This window comes from Hemiscyllium ocellatum, chromosome 30, assembly GCF_020745735.1.
Source record: "Hemiscyllium ocellatum isolate sHemOce1 chromosome 30, sHemOce1.pat.X.cur, whole genome shotgun sequence".
In the NCBI taxonomy this organism is placed as follows: domain Eukaryota; kingdom Metazoa; phylum Chordata; class Chondrichthyes; order Orectolobiformes; family Hemiscylliidae; genus Hemiscyllium; species Hemiscyllium ocellatum.
In genome coordinates this window covers 41794627-41808554 of record NC_083430.1, presented here as the reverse complement: position 1 = coordinate 41808554, position 13928 = coordinate 41794627, and the positions used below count along the sequence as shown (strand labels likewise).

Here is a 13928-nt window from a genome sequence, read left to right as displayed (position 1 = left end):
GTGGACTTCAACAGTTTCCTCATTTCCCCTTCCCCCAACTCACCCCCATTTCCAAACTTCCAGCTCAGCACTGTCCCCATGACTTGTCTGGACTTGTCCTACCTGCCTATCTCCTTTTCCACCTATCCACTCCACCCTCTCCTCCCTGACCTATCACCTTCATCTCCTTTCCGACTCACCTATTGTACTCTATGCTACTTCCTCCCCACCCCTACCCTCCTCTAGTTTATCTCTCCACACTTCAGGCTCTCTGCCTTTATTCCTGATGAAGGGCTTTTGCCCGAAACGTCGATTTCGCTGCTCGTTGGATGCTGCCTGAACTGCTGTGCTCTTCCAGCACCACTAATCCAGAATCTGGTTTCCAGCATCTGCAGTCATTGTTTTTACCTCATAGCCCTGGAGGCCATGGCTACACAAGTGAACATCTAATTGCTGCTTAAATGTTGTGAGAGTTTCTAATGCACTTATCCTTTCTGCAGTGAGTTCCAGGTGCTCAGCATTCTCTGAGTTAAAAATATTCTCCATACCTCCCCTCTTAGCCTTTTACCTCATTTTAAATCTATGCCTCCTGGTTATATACTCCTCTACTAAATGAAGAATTGCTATCCACTCTCTCTATGCTCTTCATTATTGTATGTACCACCATCAGGTCCTCTCAACTTCCACTGCTCAAAGGAAAATAACTTCAGACTATCCAATCTTTCCTCAGCTCAGGCCCTCCAGGCCAAGCAACTTCTGAGAGAATCTCCTCATCTCGAGTGCAACCATATTCTCCCTAGAATGAAGGAATCCATGTACTGTGTTGGGAATTTTGAATGTAAATCTTTGGGGAATGAAACAGGCAAAAGTAGGTCAGTGAAGATAGGATGACAGGAGATACAGAACCTGGTATGGGATTGGAAATAAAAAGCAGAGTTTTGAGTGGAATTATGTTTCTGATTAGTGGAAATGAGAGACTAATGAGAATATCAAAATAATTGAGTCAGAATGTGATCAAACCATAATGTCAATATGAACAGAAGGAAGAAACAGAGATGGGCTATGTTACAAAGCTGGAAGCAAGTTATGTATGTGATGGAGAGGACATGGGGTGAAAGGCTCAACTGCGGTTCAATAGGTTCCTGTCACATGAGGCAGTTAGGACATGAAAGAGTTAATTAGCATCACAAGATAAGCTTTGCTAACACAAAGGACTGTTCCTGGATGGAGTTAATCACTTTTCTGTGTGATCACCAGAATGTGTACAGTGCTTCAGTGATTAGTCTTAGTGTTAACAGCATGTACCTGAAGTAATAATGTGTACTTACAGTTGAATAACATCATGAGATACAGAAGAGACATTCATGTATCTTAGTCATAATGCAACTAACAGTTAAATAATATATAATAACCCCACTTACTGCTTATCACGACCAAGTCAGAATTTTGTCTATGATGTTTCAAGGGACCCACTTGGAAACATTTGTGTGGACTAATTGCAACAAATCTACCCTGGACATCTCAGATCAGATATGCCATTATAAGACGGTGACAGCAATGAGCAATGGCCAATTATGAGAATTGCCAACACGAAGGTACATCCTGAGACACTAGAGATGGAGTGAATGGAATCAGGGAGGAGGATGTGGAAGCGTTAGGTGTGAGTTAGAAAAGACCATTCTTTTGGTCAGGCCATGTTTAGCGGAAATGAAATGTGGCTTATCTAGGATTCGAAATCAGGCAAATAAACAAACAGTGCAGAGGCATTGTAGGTCAAGAAATGTGGTGAAGAGATAGGTTACATGCTCTTACATGTGAAACTTGACCCTACATCTGCAAATGAATGGTGGGCAAGTCAACCAGACAGGGGAGGAGTCAATGTGGGTCCTTGAGTGACTCAGACTGCAATGGTATGAGGCTGAAACAGAAAATAAGAGTTGTTCTGTCAATAATTAGGCATTGTTGGAGATGTAGTGATTGCAAAGTGAACAACTGGGAAGAGGATGGTGTGGCTGACAGTATTACCTGCTGTAGATAGATTGAGATGGATGAAAAGGGATATGGGGCCATGTTTATATTGTTAAAGCGAGTCTTTAATGAGCAGGATTAGAACAGTTCCAGTCTGTGACACATTAGGAAGATTGAAATGAAGAGCTATGAGAAAGGCTGAATCTGGGAAGCATTAACATCTTCAAGGATTTTCAAGTCCAGAGACAAATTGAAGCAGGACAGAGGATGGGTTCCAGTCACTTTGGGCATCCTTTAATTTCAAAAATATACTTTATTCATAAAAATATCTTTACATACATATGTAGCCACTAAAGCAGTTGGGTTCTGTATTGGCATTTGAAGAAACAAACAAACATTGGAAAATAAAAACCGAAACAAGTGCGGATGCTGTAAATCAGAAACAAAAACAGAAACTACTGGAAAAGTTCAGCAGGTCTAGCAGCATCCGTGAAGAGAAATCAGTTCACATTTTGGGTCAGTTCTGTGGAAGGGTTACTGGACACAAAACGTAAACTCTGATTTTCTTCACAGATGCTTCCAGACTTGCTGAGCTTTTCCAGCAACTTCTATTTTTGTTTCAAACAAACATTGGAGTTTGACTCTATCCAACAAGCAAATCAGAGGCACGTCTTACTTGTATAAGATTGCATTTACATGCAGTTGAGGCAATGGGAGGGTCCAACAACTGAACGGATCCCCATTTAACTTCGACAGAAAAACCTTAAATGAGGGCCAGACACCCTCTCCCCTTTGTCTGATCTTATCAGGTTAAACCTGTCTGGAAAGAGTTCTCCTTTGTATGACTGTCACAGCTGACCTCCATTTTGAATGCAATGGCCGAGGTTGCACGGAATTGGACACTGCTTATTATAAAATAAACCATATCAAGACATAGGGAACAGGAGATTGTATAAGGCCCACTGGCCTGCCTCATCTTGTAAATTTCAAAATGGGAACTCTGTCCACCCAATGCATTCATTTCAAAGTATTATCGTCTTTTTAATTTGAATTATCCTCTGAGTTCCTTTTTGAAAATGTTGTTACAGATGGGCTGAAAGGCCTCCTTCTGTTCTATACTATTCCATTTTATGGAACTGACTCCCTTTTGAAAGTTACTATTATATTTTCTTTTACATGCTTTTCAGGCAATGCCTTCCGCCTCAATCGCCCGCCGCCACTCCAACCTCTCACCCTCACAACGCACAGCCCTCCAATCCCTCTGCTCCAATCCCGACCTCACCATCAAGCCAGCAGATAAAGGGGGTGCAGTGGTAGTCTGGCGCACTGACCTCTACACTGCTGAAGCCAAACGCCAACTTGAGGACACTCTTCCTACCGCCCCCCTCAACCATGATCCCACCCCCGATCACCAAATCATCATCTCCCAGACCGTACAGAACGTCATCACCTCAGGAGATCTCCCACCCACAGCTTCCAACCTCATAGTCTGGGAACCCCGTACTGCTCGTCTTCTACCTCCTTCCCAAAATCCACAAGCCTGACCACCCTGGCCGACCCATTGTCTCAGCATGCTCCTGCCTCACTGAACTCATTTCTACCTACCTTGATACTGTCCTATCCCCCCTAGTCCAGGAACTCCCCACATATGTTCGAGACACCACCCATGCCCTCCACCTCCTCCAAGACTTCCGTTTCTCCGGCCCCCAACGCCTTATCTTCACCATGGATACCCAATCCCTCTACACCTCCATCCGCCATGACCAGGGCCTCCAAGCCCTCCGTTTCTTCCTCTCCCAATGTCCCCAACAGTACCCTTCCACCGACACTGTCATTCGTTTGGCCGAACTGGTCCTCACCCTCAACAATTTCTCCTACGAATCCTCCCACTTCCTCCAGACCAAAGGGGAAGCCATGGGGACACGTATGGGCCCCAGCTATGCCTGTCTCTTTGTTGGCTACGTAAAACAGTCGATCTTCCGTAATTACACCGGCACCACTCCCCACCTCTTCCTCCGCTACATTGATGACTGCATTGGCGCCACCTCGTGCTCCCGCAAGGAGGTTGAGCAATTCATCAACTTCACTAACACATTCCACCCTGAACTTAAATTTACCTGGACCACCTCTGACACCTCCCTCCCTTTCCTGAACCTCTCCATCTCCATTAATGACAACCAACTTGACACCAACATTTTTTACAAACCCACCGACTCCCACAGCTACCAGGATTACACCTCTTCCCACCCTACCTCCTGCAAAAATGCCATCCTGTGTTCCCAATTCCTCCACCTCCGCCGTATCTGCTTCCAGGAGGACCAGTTCCATCACAGAACACACCAGATGGCCTCCTTCTTTAGAGACCGTAATTTCCCTTCCAACGTGGTTAAAGATGCCCTCCAATGCATCTCATCCACATCCCCCACCTCCGCCCTCAGACCCCACCTCTCCAACCGTAACAAAGGACAGAATGCCCCTGGTGCTCACCTTCCACCCTACCAACCTTCGCATAAACCAAATCATCCACCAACATTTCCGCCACCTCCAAGAAGACCCCACCACCAGGGATATATTTCCCTCCCCACCCCTTTCCACCTTCCACAAAGACCGTTCCCTCCGTGACTACCTGGTCAGGTCCACACCCCCCTACAACCCACCCTCCCATCCTGGCACCTTTCCCTGCCACCACAGGAATTGCAAAACCTGCGCCCACACCTCCTCCCTCACCTCCATCCAAGACCCTAAAGGAGCCTTCCACATCCATCAAAGTTTTACCTGCACATCCACTAATATCATTTATTGTATCCGTTGCTCCCAATGCGGTCTCCTCTACATTGGGGAGGCTGGATGCCTCCTAGCAGAGCACGTTAGGGAACATCTCCGGGCACCCACACCAATCAACCACACCGCCCTGTGGCCCAACATTTCAACTCCCCCTCCCACTCTGCCGAGGACATGGGGGTCCTGGGCCTCCTTCACCGCCGCTCCCTCACCACCAGACGCCTGGAGGAAGAACGCCTCATCTTCCGCCTCGGAACACTTCAACCCCAGGGCATCAATGTGGACTTCAACAGTTTCCTCATTTCCCCTTCCCCCACCTCACCCTAGTTCCAAACTTCCAGCTCAGCACTGTCACCATGACTCGCCCTACCTGCCTATCTTCTTTTCCACCTATCCACTCCACCCCCCCGTCCTATCACCTTCATCCCCTCCCCCACTCACCTATTGTACTGTATGCTACTTTCTCCCCACCCCCACCCTCCTCTAGCTTATCTCTCCACGCTTCAGGCTCTCTGCCTGTATTCCTGACGAAGGGCTTTTGCCAGCAACGTCGATTTCGCTGTTCGTTGGATGCTGCCTGAACTGCTGTGCTTTTCCAGCATCACTGATCCAGAATCTGGTTTCCAGCATCTGCAGTCATTGTTTTTACCTGCTTAATCTCTGGTTACCAACCTCTTTGCTGGTGTGAACAGGTTCCTCTTATTTACTCTATCAAAAACCTTTATAATTCTGACCATGTGCTCCTGATGGATTCATTACTTACTGCTCTCTTCCCCAGGTGGAAATTGAAAAACTGGATTACCATCACTACCTGCCTCTTTTCTTCGACGGCCTTTGTGAGATAACCCATCCATATGAACTATTTGCCAGACAAGGAGTCCACGATCTGTTGGAGCATGGTGCAACAAAAGTCCTTCCCGTCATCCCTCAACTTATCATCCCCATAAAAAGTAAGAAACTGAATTCTGTTTTTAACCATTTGGGCACAGGGATTTGTTTGAAAGATACATGGGATTGGCTTCAAGAAACAACACCTTACTTGTGTTTATCTAATGTCTTTAACACAATGAAATGTTCCTAGATGCTTCACAGGAGCATCATAAAACTAAGCATGACACAAAGTCACAAAGCAAAGTGCAGAGGCAATGATGTGTAGTGGCAGCATTCCAGAGTTCAGGCATGGCTAGCAACAGGCTGTAACCCAGATATGAAATGCTCGAATGGACAATACAATGTTATAGAGCACTGTATGCGACCAACAGAAGCTAAAGGTTCTCTTTACTCCATGCACACATACAGAGACCAAACTGCAATAATGTGTTTAATTTCGGTTTGTTAACAACACTCCACAAGCCACTAGACATTCCACGGGAAATTCCATGTCTAAATTAGTTTGCAGCTAGATTTATGACAATTCAGTGGCGCAGACAAGGGAGTTGAGAATCAGAACAGCCTGAATGGGAACAGCAAAACCAATGTATACTGGAACATTTATAAGTTGTTGACTGACATCACGGACTTTTACTGTTGCCACATTATGATTGGGTGGCTGGATACTAATACATTGTACCAGTAACCGAGTCACATACAGTAATTGCCTTGTTCTCAACGAGAGTTCAGCTCAGTAAACTGAGATGTCTGATGTCAACCACTGTAATATACTTATGTAAGTTCCCTATTTACACAATGAGCGATGTAGATTACTGTAGTTGGTCTGAGATTTGGTGTTTTATGCTGCCTAGTCCCTGCTCCTGAAGATTTTCTCTCGTGTGTATTCATAAAGATGTAATTTTGAGGTCTGTTATTAACCAAATCGCAACATGAAAGTTGCAGTGAAACCTCTGAGATACAAAGATTATCCAGTAGTACCTCAGCCTTGTTTAGCACTAATTTTATTCTCGCAAACAAGCCAAACCATGAAAATATGTTTGAGCTTGTGAGTAACTATTCAAGAGAGATCTGATTCTGTCAGGGCTTTATTGGGTGGTGTCACCCTCAGAGACAGGTGTAGCTGCCCTGTTGTGATATCATGGAGGTCTATTTCAGTAACAGTGGTCCTTGACATAGAAGACTCTGAACAGTAGGTTTGAAACAGAAAGAACGTAACAGAGAGGGACTGTGCAAAGTCCAGCAAGTCTGCTGATATCCCACACTTAAGGTTCAGGAACAAATCATCTAAACCCATTCCCAATTAAAAATTGCATGGCTCTAGTACAAGATTTTGATTCTTCCCTTGAATGCTTGTCATTGGAAATGAAAGCATTGTGCATGCAACTTAAAAACCAAACGTAAAAATGGAATCACTGTTCCAATAACACTTTACAATTTCTCGTACGTTCAAAAATGATCAGCAAGAATTTTATTAAAGTGGCTTCCAATTTAAAGGAGTGATTTCATTTTCAGAAGTATTTCTTGATTTGTAGGAATATGCTCTTGCTTGCTCCCATTGGAACTAACAGCAACGGTTACATTATGTGAGCAGAGATCCACGTCCCCAACTCCCAGTGGCTAAGACTATTCATCATTTCTCAGGGTCAGACGCTATTAAGTGTGACAAGTTCACACGGAGCACTGGTCACTACTGCATCATCAGGGAAATGAAGACTGGTACAGGAGCCACGACACCTTGCTGATCAGGCAGCTGTACAGCATTTATCCTTCTGTTGCGCACGTGCAAAATGCAACCTGTGAAGCGAGATTTTGTTTTAAATTTCATGACTGATTCGCATTTGCTCCTTTGTCGTGAAGCCACAATTCGTGGAAGTGCAGAGTACCTCTTCCTGTGAATGGGTGATCATGCCTCAAAAACAAGACCAAAGCAATGACCCTTGACTCCTTTATCTACATTTCTCAGGCAAAAGATCTATCTGTCTGGAACAGCTGCTAGGATATTCCTGAATAGCAACTTACAATAAATTGTGCAAGTGTGGTAGGGAAGGAATCTGACGTCCCGATGTCATGTACAATGACAAACACGCCACATGATTGAAGAGAGTTAGCAACAGATTTCAGAAAGGTGCATAACAGGGCATTTTTTTAAAATGAAAAACTCAAGGAATAATAAGTGACTTTATTAAAGCCTATATAATACTCTGAAATCTGCTATGTACAATTGAAAAATGGTAATTCAAATAACTTTGTTTGCAATTTGTTAAAATTACTACTTTTACTGTCCTGCCTCAGTTAAAATTGAAATCTTTTGTATCATGGGCTTTGAAATACATGTGACTATGTTTACACTTAAAACCTGGTCAGTAATTATTTTCTGGGAATCTCTAGTAGTGAATATCACAAAGATCAGTGCAGGAAACTAGCCAGCAGTTAATTTGCAACACCTTCTAGATAATGAAGAAAACAGGACACCTTCTATTTTTCTTTACTGAGATATAAGTAGAGTCTATCAAACTTTTAACAATCTATTACATTTGAGTGTTTGTCTGCCTACACAAAATGAGGTGGGTGGAGGGTGTTTTGGTAAATTATATACTTTGTTGATTGGGTTTAAAATGAAGACATTTCAACCATGCAAAAGCCTTAATTTCCCTGTGGTCTATGAACAATGCCTGGGCCTTGTTGAGGCTGAACACACTGGGGAATGGTTAACACGCTCAATGCACCGGCGACCAGCACTCTGCACCCAGCCAACTGGAGAATTTTCCATCAAACTTTTTCCTTACATAAAACAGAACAGAACAGCACAGGAACAGGCCCTTCAGTACTCAATGTTGTGCCAAATATGACGCCAAGTTAAACTAATCCCTTCTGCCTTACTATGGTCCATATCCATTTATTTCTTGCTTATTCATATGCGAATCTAAACGTCTCATAAACATCCCTATCGTATCCACCTACACCACTAACCCTGACAGCACATTTCAGACACCTTACCACTCTCTGTGTAAAAAACTTGCCCCACACATCTCCTTTGAACTTTCCCCCACATACCTTAAATACCCTATAATTAGACTTTCAACTCTGGGAAAAGGAGTAAATGGAGGAGAGGCTTTTAGGAGTCAAGAGGTGTGTAATGCATTGCAATATAACCAGTTTCTGACCTGCCGTTATAGCCATGGCACGTATTGAAGTTATGGTCAACAGTGACTCGAGCCGTATTTTCACCAGCTGCCCTCTGGATGCTGTGGATGAGAATTTGTTCGTTATAGTCTCAGGCTGGCGGCGTTCAATTGTTCCCTGACACTTCAGGAGTGTGAATTTTCCTCATCACTTATCAGCCCAAGCCTGGATGGGGCTACACACTAACTCGCTATCTGAGGACAAGCAAATGAATCAAAAATGCAACCTCACACCTGAGTTCATGATGTCAAACTGCAGTTGAAAATAGTTGGAGTTGAGGGATTGTGCTGGAGTGATTTCATGAAGGAACAATCATCTTCTGTACACGGTGAATATCATGTTAATTGTTGAAAGGAAAGTTTTGTCTTCTGCTTATGGTGTTATATTGTCTGTATTTTCTTTGATGCATTATCTTTTGTTGGTACCGAGGTCATATTTTCTTCTCCTTTCCAAGATTCCTATTTTAACGCCTTTAATTTTCAAGTTCTTTCTGTCCTTCCAACCACGTCACTGTCTTGCAACCGAGCGCAGAGGTGGAAAATCCTTTGTAATAAAACAAAATGCTGCAGATGCTGGAAATGTGAAACAAGAATGCTGGAGAAACTCAGCAGGTCTGGCAGCAACTGCGGAGAAAATGAAACGGTGTTAACATTTCGAATGCAGGATGATCCAAAATTCTGAAGAAGAGTCATTCTAGACTTGAAACATTGAATCCTTTATAATGATGTTTATAAGAAGAAAATTATCTAGGTTTATAAGAAGAAAATTAATTCTTGACAGTGGAAGAAAACTTTATATATGTAAATCTGTTCTTCATCCAGGACCTTTGTTTACAGTCATTGGGAATCTGCTCCATTTAAAGAAGATTAATTTAAGGCTCTGTTATCTTAACTTAGAGTCAAGGTTAGAGTGGTGCTGGAAAAGCAGAGCAGGTCAGGTAGCAACTGAGGAGCAGGAAAATCAACATTTCGGACAAACACCCTTCATCAGGAATGAAGAGCTTTTGCCCAAAACATAGATTTTCCTGCTCCTCAGATGCTGCCTGACCTGCTGTGCTTTTCCAGCACCACTCTAACCTTGACTCTGATCTCCAGCATCTGCAGTACTCACTTTTGTCATCTTAACTTAGAGGCTACTTCTGCTCTAGTTGATGGGTTGGCCTTTTTTTTAAATTCATTCATGGTATATGGGCTTTGCTGGCTTGACCCTAATTGCCCTTGAATGGTGTTCAGCTTGGAGGGAACCATGCAGGTCGTGGTGTTCCAATGTATCTGCTTCCCTTGTCCTTCTCAGGCAGTAAGGTTTATTAGCTTGGAAGCTGCTGTCCAAGGATCCTTGCTGACTTATTGTATCTTATAGATGGTGGCAAGACTGCCATTTTGTACGGTGGTGGCAAAGAGAGAGAATGGTGAAGGTACTAAATGCAGCTTAAATCAAGTGGACTGCTCTGTCCTGCTTGTGGTTGCTGTTAGATCTGCACTCATCCAGGTAAGTATGCAATATGTCATCATATTCATGACTTATGCCTTGTTGATGGTGATTAGGCTTTGAGAAGTCAGGAAGTGAGTTATTTGCTGCAGAATTCTAAGCCAATGGCCTGCTCCTAAAGCCACTGTGTTGAGATGGTTGGTCCAGTTCAGCTTTTGGGCAATTGTAGCCCAAAGGATGTTGATAGTGCAGGATTCAGCAAAGGTAATGTTGTTGAATATTTCTCTCTTGTTGGAGATGGTCACTGCCTGACATTTGTGATATGCAATTATTTCTTGCTGCTTATCAACCCAAGTTTTTCTTTATTCATTTGTGGGATGTGGGCATCGCTGGCTGGGCCAGCATTTGTTCCCTGTCCCCAGTCGCCCTTGAGGAAGTGGAGGTGAGCTACCTTCTTGAACCTGCCATGGATTGACTCACAATGCCATTGAGGAAAATTCCAGGACCCAGTGACAGTGATGCAATGGTGATATATTTCCAACTCAGAATGCTGAGTGACTTGGAGGGGAACTTGAAGTTGGTGTTATTCCCCCCATTTATCTGCTGCCCTTGTCCTTCTCGATGGAAGAGCTTGTGGGTTTGAAAGGTGTTGTTTGAAAATCTCTGGTGAATTTCTGTGGTGCATCTTGTAGATAGTACACACTGCTGCTACTGAGTGTCCATGGTAGAGAGAGTGAATGTTTGTAGATGTAATGCCAATCAAGCAGGGGCTGGTTTGTCCTGAATGGTGTCAAGCTTCTTGAGTGTTTGTAGAGCTGCACCCATCCAGGCAAGTGGGGACCATTCCATCACACTCCTGACTTGTGCATTGGAGATGGTGGACAGGCTTTGGGGATTCAGGAGGTGAATTATTCGCTGCAATATTCCAAGCATCTGACCTGCTGTTGTAGCCACTGTGTTTATGTGGCAAGTCCAATTGAATTTCTGGTCAAAGATAACCCTCAGAATGTTGGTAGTGAGGGATTCAGTGATGGTAACACCATTGAATGTCAAGGGGCTGTAGTTAGATTGTCTCTTTATGGAGATGGTCATTGCTTGACATTTGTGTGGGGCGAATCTTACTTGCCATGTGTCAGCCCAAGCATGGATATTGTCCAGATCCTGTTGCATTTGAACATTGACTGCCTCAGTATCTGAGGAGTCGTAAATGATGCTGAACATTGTACAATCATTCCCGCTTCTGACCTTATGATGGAGGTTATTGCTGAAGGTGGTTGGGCCAAGAACACTACCTTGAGGAACTCCTCCGGCAATGGTCTGGAGATCCAACAACTATGATCATCTCCCTATGTGCCTGTATGACTTTAACCAGCAAAAAGTCTGCCCCTTGATACCCATTGATTCCAGTTTTGCCAGGGCACCTTGATGCTACACTCAGTCAAATGCAGCCTTGATGTCAAGGGTTGTCACTCTCACCTCATCTGTCTGCTTTTAGACACAAACCACTTCCGTTTCTGAGAAGTCATGAATAGTGCTGAACATCATGCAGTCATCAGCAAAGGTCATTACCTCAGAACTTGTGTTGAAGGAAATGTCATTGATGGAGCAGTTGAAGATGGTTGGACCTTGAATACCACCCTGAGGAATCCTGAAGACATGTCTTGGAGCTGAGAAATCTGACCTCCAACAACCACAACTACATTATTCTTGTTTGCTCTTTCTTTTTCCCAGTCATTTCTCACCTTCCCTCTCCCTGTCGCCTTGGTAACAGTTGACAGATGCTTTCAAATCCTCTTCGAACTTGCTCTCATTTGCAGTCAACTATGTTAAAGTGGGTACACTGCTTTAAATTTGATCTGCTGGTCAGATACCCTGCCTGTCTCATTAAGCTAACCGCTGATGCAAGGCCACAGATTTTCTCTTTGAAACTATTGTTGCGTCCCCAAATCACCCAACCACACAAGATCGCAGTCAAATCTTGCAATTTTGACTGATTACGGTCAAATCATTTTAATCTGGCTTTCCTTTTCATTGGGTGCCAGCACTAATGGCACAGGCTTTTGACAGAATTGCAAATTCAGGTCTAAAAGATGTTACCAGACTTGTTTGTGCTTTGACGATAATCTATGATTTTTTTTAATGCTTCTTGCACAAAAAAACTTGCAAGTCCCACCTCATTGATGTTTTTAAGTTACCTGATTAGGCCGTGTCCCCCCCAATCGAACTGCCGTTGGGCTAATCATCACTTGGTAAAACTATGTTAAAAGGAAGCCTACCCTATAAAGCTGTCAGAACATCTGAAAACAAAACAAAAGCTGAGCTCCACCAACGAGAGGGTTGAACAATTGAGAAATCATGGGGCTGTGTCCTGTTTGTTCAGCCACTGAACAGTCCATTCCTCACCCTGCACCGTTTCCTGTGGAAAAATCTGGAAGGAGACTCCAGAGTGTTTCCAAAAATAATGAACAAAAGAATCTGCAGGGTCATGAGGAAGAATTTTTTTTTATAACCCATCTGGCTGTTTTGATCTGGAATGAATTGCCAGAAAAACACATTCAGTCATGACTTTCAAAATGAAATCGAAGGAAAGCAGATCTCTGGGGAAAGAGCAAAGGACTGAGGCTAATCAGACAGCTCCACGTACCGTCACAATGGATGTGATGGGCTGAATGGCCCCTTTCTGTGCTGTGTGATTCTATGATTTTGGTTCAATGAAGTGAGATTGACCAATCAACAGGAACCACAATGTGACAAGGAATAAATACAAAATTCCAACCAAGGCATCCAGTAAGTTCTCTGTTACAGTTTGAACTGAAACTTTACTCAATATCGACATAAGAGCCCACAAAGGATTTGGGCTGCAATTTGTAAATTTATTGCAATAAATTTCTTTGAAACACACATATTTCCAACCTTCCCATGCCATTCACCGTGGTTCAGTGGTTGGTACTACTGCCTCACAGTGCCAGCGACCCAGGTTTGATTCCAGTCTCAGGTGACTGCCTGTGTGGAGTTTGCATGTTTTCCCTGTGTCTGCATGGGGTTCCTCTGGGTGCTCTGGTTTCCTCCCACTGTCCAAAGATGTGCGGGTTGGATGAATTAGCTATGCTAAATTGCCTGTAGTGTCCAGGGGTGTGCAGGCTAGGTGCATCAGTTAGGGGTAAATATAGGGTAGAGGAAATGGGTCTGGGTGGATTACTCTTCGGAGGGTCAGTGTGGACTTGTTGGGCCAAAGGGCCTGTTCCCACACTGCAGGGATTCTATGATTCTGTCCCTCTCATTACCATACCTACACCTCCATTTATCTCTCTAAAATCACTGCATCCCATTCCCTATTCCATCCCATCTGCCATGCTCCCATGCCAACATTTCCTCCATATATTGTCTCTCCCACATTGACAGTTCCATGGCACCTTCCCCCAATATTGCCCACTCATTTCTATTCTGTACCATCCCTTCCATGCCCCGTCCTCCCTTGCCATTCCATCCCATATCCTCATCATGTCTCCTCGATTTCCATGTCATTATTCTCATGCCAATCCCCTCTTCCATGCTCCACCCAAACACCAATGCCTACATACTCCCATGCTGCCACCTGACTCCCCCTACCCATGCTCTTCCACCAGCACCTTCCTCTCCATACCCCCGAGCCCTACCATGCTAACATCCCCCTCTCTAACACATGGAGGCAGATAAAC

General features: G+C 44.0%; 1 protein-coding gene across 1 annotated transcript in view; it reads left to right on the top strand.

Moving 5' to 3' along the window:
• Positions 1-13928, top strand: part of pacrg (PARK2 co-regulated) — a 198162-nt gene that overhangs the window by 105969 nt on the left and 78265 nt on the right. The window contains exon 3 of the mRNA XM_060847180.1: positions 5507-5678. Coding sequence (XP_060703163.1) covers positions 5507-5678 — 172 coding nt within the window. The remainder of the gene's footprint in view (positions 1-5506; positions 5679-13928) is intronic.